This window comes from Oxyura jamaicensis (genome assembly GCF_011077185.1).
Source record: "Oxyura jamaicensis isolate SHBP4307 breed ruddy duck chromosome 23 unlocalized genomic scaffold, BPBGC_Ojam_1.0 oxy23_random_OJ107, whole genome shotgun sequence".
NCBI lineage: Eukaryota > Metazoa > Chordata > Aves > Anseriformes > Anatidae > Oxyura > Oxyura jamaicensis.
In genome coordinates this window covers 1-5962 of record NW_023304627.1, presented here as the reverse complement: position 1 = coordinate 5962, position 5962 = coordinate 1, and the positions used below count along the sequence as shown (strand labels likewise).

General features: G+C 51.5%; 1 protein-coding gene across 1 annotated transcript; it reads right to left on the bottom strand.

Moving 5' to 3' along the window:
* Positions 1–35: 35 nt before the first annotated feature.
* ELOA (elongin A) lies at positions 36–5958 on the bottom strand (the record flags this gene model as incomplete). The annotated part of the gene is made up of 8 exons (XM_035312875.1): positions 36–573; positions 1225–1376; positions 1679–1790; positions 2333–2513; positions 2822–2919; positions 3160–3315; positions 3796–3910; positions 5197–5958. Coding segments are annotated over 8 exons (1638 nt in total), but the record flags the coding sequence as incomplete, so codon positions are not given.
* Positions 5959–5962: the final 4 nt, after the last annotated feature.

Below are 5962 nucleotides of genomic sequence, written 5' to 3'. Positions count from 1 at the left end.
AAGCATCTGTTCTAGATCTATAGTACCAGCAGAGAGAAGGTCGAGAGCTAAGATTTTATTAAGATATACGATTAGAGAGCAAAGCCTCGGGACGTGATGCGCTTGCCAAAGGATCGATGAGCAGAAGGGCCACCAGTGCCACCTGTCCCAGAGAGCCCAGGTGGGACTTCGGGCCCTGCAGGTACGAGGCCACAAGGAAAGGCTCCCTGTGACAACCAGCGCCCACCCGGGTGGATTCCTGCCCTCTGGTCAGGAAGGCTGGCCCTTGGACTGGACGGGGAGGGGGGAGACTACTGGGAGCAACATAAATAGTACCGGAGGGCTAGAGGGGCAAAGGATTAATTAAAACCTTTTCATAATTTATTAAGAGGTTAAATAGTAAATAGTCCCTGCATTTCCCACTCTCAGCAGGTGCCAAGACTTCACAGTTTCTCATGACCTGGGCTGTTTGGGTACCTGCTTCCCCTTCAGTGCCCCACGAGAGAGAAATTCCCAGCTCCGCGCTGAAAACCTATCTCCGAGAGAATCTGTTTTTGAAAGCCTTGATAGTCTTTGCCATCAATGGTGCAATTTCTGCAAAAGAGAAGAAAAAGAAAACAACGTTAAAGCAGAGGTCAGGCGAAGAAAGCAGAGAGCAGCTCAGAGCTGCAGCCCTGGCAAAGCAGGCGTGAGGCGTGCGCAGGTACGTGCTCTCTGATTGCCGCCCATCTTGTTTTAGGGTCACAGACACTGGAGGACCCACACTGCTTTCTGCACTGCAGCAACAGACCTTTGGTTAAACTCACTGCTGCCTTCCCAGAGGAGCTGCACTACCATTTCCTTATTACAGACAGCTGGCTGGATACAGAAAGCACAAGGGAACACACAGGCTTCTGGCCTCGCTGGTACCCCTAGGGACAGGCTGATACAGTCAGCGGGGGCAAGCAGGTGAATAAGACAGACACATGGGAGCAACAGCTTCCTTAGGTGCTGCCAGGACTTCTAGAGAGCCCAAAAGCAAACCCGGGCCTCCACACCCTGACCCTGCACCTCCAGATGTTTCCCTACATTTTTTCTAGTGAAAGTTTGAGCAGACTTCACCACCCTCCTCCTCCTCATGGAGAAGAGAGAGGCCCCCAACATCAACCCCCGGGCACAGCCTGCATTTCTCTCGCAGCAGAAGATTCGTGCACGCGTAAGGGAGGAGCTGCAGGAGACCACGGATGTTCTGTGGCTGGTACTTACTCTTCGCCGGTGGTTTCCTGGGATTGTAGGAGGAGAAGGTGCTACCTGACGATGGGACAGAATGGGCACTGCTGGTGCTGGGCCCATCGTAGGACTGCTCCTCGCTCACACGAGCGTGGCTTTTGCCAGATGTGTAGAAGACTGGTTTTATTCTGAAACACAGAGACAGGACAGATATTTCAGGAGAGGTGTTCCTGTGATCTGATGGATCTGTTCAGACACGAGCCACACTGCTAACAGCAGCACAGCTGCTATCGCATGGAGCCAGCACTAACCAGGACCTCAACCCTTCCCAGCAAGAAAGAGGCTGTTAGAGTTACAAGCTTCGCAGCAGAAGGATCTCCCAAATACACAGTTTCCTTTCTTGCCAAGATGCAGGGGTTCAGGGGGGAAGCTGGCAGGAGCCCAGAGGAAAAAAGGCCCTGAACAGTAAGTGCTACCGAGAAACACTCACTTGGTCTTCTCCGGCAGAAGAGCCCCTCCAGTTCCAAACTTCTCCTGTCGTCTCCGTACGTCCGGAGGTGGCTTCACTGCCGAGTTCACAAAGGCCATTTTGGCCACTCTACCTACAGGCGTCCAGAAGGAAACAGTGCTTAGATCCAGCCTGACATAAAGGAGGCTCTTCAGTATTTGGCTTATTGCAGCAAGCTCCCAGCACCTTTCCCCAGCTCGTCCATCCCAAAGCTCAGGTGAGAGCCTCCTCCCTTAGGTCTGAACCCTTGCAGTCACAACGCCTGCTGTGACGAGTCACACTGAGGAGGCCAGTTGTTATCATTCTGTTCACCAAAACAAGGAGGAATGCTTCCCCCACCCTGGGGTTCTTCAACCCTAGCATGAATTAGCAGCTCTAGAACAGGAGGTGCCTCTGAATCTGTCCTTGCTGTAAAACACTGCTCTGCCTAGGCTGCACTGACCACACCATGGAAGAGCTCTGGAGCCTGCTAAGCCATTAAGCAAGGGCCACCACATGGAAAACAGGAGTTAAGCGACTCCTAAATTGGACTAGATTCAAAGCAGCCACTCTGAAAGCCCTTCCCCACAAAAGGACTCCCCTAGGCAGCATTCCCAGAAACCCATCTGTTCCCCAGCCCATTTAGCCCTGCGCCACCTTTGGGCTTGTTGGCGTGAGCTGAGCCGATGCTCCGTGCTAACATGAGCAGCCGCTGCTCTCGTGCGTCGTGAAGTCGGAGGTACATCTCCCGCCAGGACTCAGATTCTTCTGGCTTCTCATTCTTGAAGTCTCGGAGACAGTGATTGTGCCACAGCTGATCTGTATCCTTAATGAGAACCTGAAACAAACCCACACGTAAGCTAGGATCCTACCTGACGCCTCCACTTCCCTGTCCCCTGTAGCACAGCCATCCCTCCCTCTCCCTCAGCACCAACAATCTCCAGCGCCGCTGGAACACCACAGCAGGCAAGAGGGCTTGGGGGCAGTTCAAGAGGCGGCAGATGGCAAATCTGGGAGCTTGTGATTCAAGCAGGAGAATTCACACTTCTCACTGAGAACGTTGTTCTTTGCCATTCTGCTACTGCAGACGAGGGCAGAACACCACGTCCACGTGTCAGCATCTCTTCCCCAGGCCAAGGCACTCACATGATTACGTTCCTCGATGCGATACAGTTGCTCTGGGGTGCATCTCTCCAATACTGGCTCCAGCACTGAGAAAGGGACACCACCCACTTCACAGATTGCTAGAGAGAAACAAGATGCACACAGTATTTATCCCGCTCCTTCCTTGCCAAGGAAAGGGCTTGATACCCTGAAATGCAGTAGAAAAAACAGCAATGCTGCACGCTACCACCCAGTACGGGGGAGAGAGAAGGGAACTGTAGGCGTGATAAACACACACGAGTCACCGGGACTTCAGTGGGGAGAGAGGGCAGTGTGTTTGCAGGGCAAAGTGACAAACAGAGAGCAGGAAAGGTACTTACAGTTGATGTTGTTATGGAGGACTCTGATACACTGCTCATGCAAAGTCCTTATCTTTGGGAGGTACGCAGTTTTGGAGCCCGAATACACTTGCATCTTCGAATTCAACCGTCGACCTGTAAAGCCTGCCTCACTCTCTTCAACTGGCGAGGACACTGCTGTAAGAAGCAAGCCTTGGAGTAAGGAAGGCACGGAGAAATGAAGATCCTGTCCTGATGAACGGCACAGGGGACACAAGCCAGACTCAGCCAGAAGCAAACTGATGGACCAAGTCCTCTAAGAGACATGCCACCCATTTCAGGAAGAGAAAGTTCAAAGCCCCTGGAAGGGTCAGCAAATGATCTTCCTCAGAAACGAGGAAAAGCACATGCGAAAGAAATCACCAGCGTTTGAGAGGCATTTGGACAATGCCCTCATTAACGTCGGAACTCTGGTTAGCCCTGAGGTGGTCAGCCAGTGGGACCAGATGGTCTGTGAAGGCCCCTCTGACTTTGTGTTTGATCGTATTCCAGCCCAGGCTCTGGGCATCAGACAGGGCACTGGTCTCCAACACGCAGAGCTGAGCCCAGCTGGTACCCACTCTCGCCTATGAGCAGTGGCTGCAGCCCGTTTCAAACCCGTTTTCCCACCCGACATACCTTTCCTTTTCGTCTGGGAGCAGGTAATGGACTCGACTGAGGGAAGAGGACGGTGGCTGGCCTGGGTCAGGGGCAGCGGGATGTCTGGTAACGTTGGCACCACATCTATGAATATCTGGAAGGAGAGGATGTACATGCAGCTAAGCCGAGAATGCTAGACCTCGGCAGTGCACAAACAGCACTGAACTGCACTTTGTTTGGCATCTCAAATGAGCCACACAGTGCTGGTCAGCTGGCACCAGGGAACAGCCCGGGTAGCGATGTGGCAGAAGTGCAGTCTGGGACTGCCTAGGCTTTCCATACATGGAGCCCAACTTCAGGATCTGAATCACTCGGCACCCTCCGGTAAGAGCCGTCCACAACTTCAACCTGTTGAATTCAGCGCTAAAGGACTCTGACGAGAACCCCGGTCAGATTAACGATGCAAAGGTTAAACAAAAAACACACACAGAAGAGAAGGCTGGCAGAAAGATCCTGACCCAAGCACTCACTCACCCGTCCAGTCTCTTTTCTTCCTCCTCCCCTCCTGCAAAAGATTCAGTAGTGATGGGGGAGAGGGGAACCTCACACACTGGGGGAAAAGCTAGAACCTCTGCATTAAATGCTTGTTAGAATGAACGGCAAAGGAGGATTTTAAAATGCTGCTATAATTATAAATAAATAAATAAATAAACAAACACTTTTGGAGGAGTAAAGTGTTTCAAAGTTGAGTAAGAAGGTTAAGTCGTAATGGTTTTACACTTTAACCCGTACTTATATACACAACCTTGGCATCCACGAGGCAACAAATATACACAGAAACATTACTTATTTTTCAAGTTCTCACAGAAGGTCAGGCTTCTGGAATAAGCTGCATTGTAACACCAATTCTCCCATTTCTTCGGACCAACAGATTTAGTTAACAAAACCGCAGTACTGACAAAGATAACAAAAATCGACAATTTTAGAGACCATAAGGACTTAGATTCGGGAACCTTGCTAGCACGTGGAGCTGCATTACACAATGGGCAGGACTCAGCTGAGTCACAACCAAGACATTCCTCGTTTTAAACAAGCACATCACATCCGACGTCTTTTCTTAAATTCAGCTGAAGGTGGTCTCTTACTCTCCCCACCTTTGACTAAGCGAGGTTTTGGTTACTCATTCGCTTCCTGCCCCCCCTCTGTTCACCGTTCCCACGCTTCCACCCGACAGCACAAAGCGATGCCCACAAGGCTGCTCTGAGAACAGGGCATGCGAGGCACAGCTCTGGCAGGAACCAGGAGTCACAGGCCTGGATACCAGGGAGACATGGCAGGCACAGCCCGATGCGGGGGGAAATGACAAGCCCCAGATGGCAGAGGACCAAGGACAGCCGACCCCACCTGTTTCATTCACTTTGGGATCCTTCAAAGTCTTACCCTGTTTGGTTTAGGAGGCTCTGGTTGTCTCTCCTCTGCCTTTTTCTCACTCGCCTGTTTGTGGCTCGGACTCTTGCGACTCGAGCTTGAGCTCTTGGTACTGGCTTTGGATCCATTCTGTTTGCTGTGTCCTTGGTCTTTCTCCCCAGCTGGCACAGAAGGTTTGGCCACTTTCTTTTTCTTTTTCTGGGGCTGGTCGTAACTGAGGTATGACTCAAAGGACATCGTAGGCTGTTCAAATTCATCCTCCACTTCCCCTTCCCCAAAACTTGAGGAGAAGCCCACAGATTTCTTGTCCACCTCAGAGGCTTTGTGCTTCCCCTCAGAAGATTTTAAGCTCCCAGAAATCCCCTCTTCTTTAACCCTGCTCGAGGAGTCACTCTCAGCTTTCCGTTTCTCCCGCTCTCTGTTCGATGTCTCCAGGCCCGGCTTGGACTTTTCCAATTTGCTTTTGTCAGAGTCCCGATGTTTTCGCTTCTTCACATGGTTGTCCAGAGACTCTTCCAAGTGCAGCTGCACGTGTAGCTTCTCCTTTCTGGAGGAGCTGCTTTCTCGGCTCTTCTCCTTGGTGCCATCTGACATCCTCTGCTTCTCCTTGCTGCATCCTGCCACGGGGCTTTCTCGGAGGTACTCTTTAAAAGAAGTCTTGTGCCATCTTTCTGGGCTGAACGCAGAGGTCCTGTCCTCCACTCTGCCATCAAGTCGCTGCTTCTCTTTGTGAGAAGACTTGTGCTCTTTGTTTCGACTCACATTCCCTTTGTCGTGG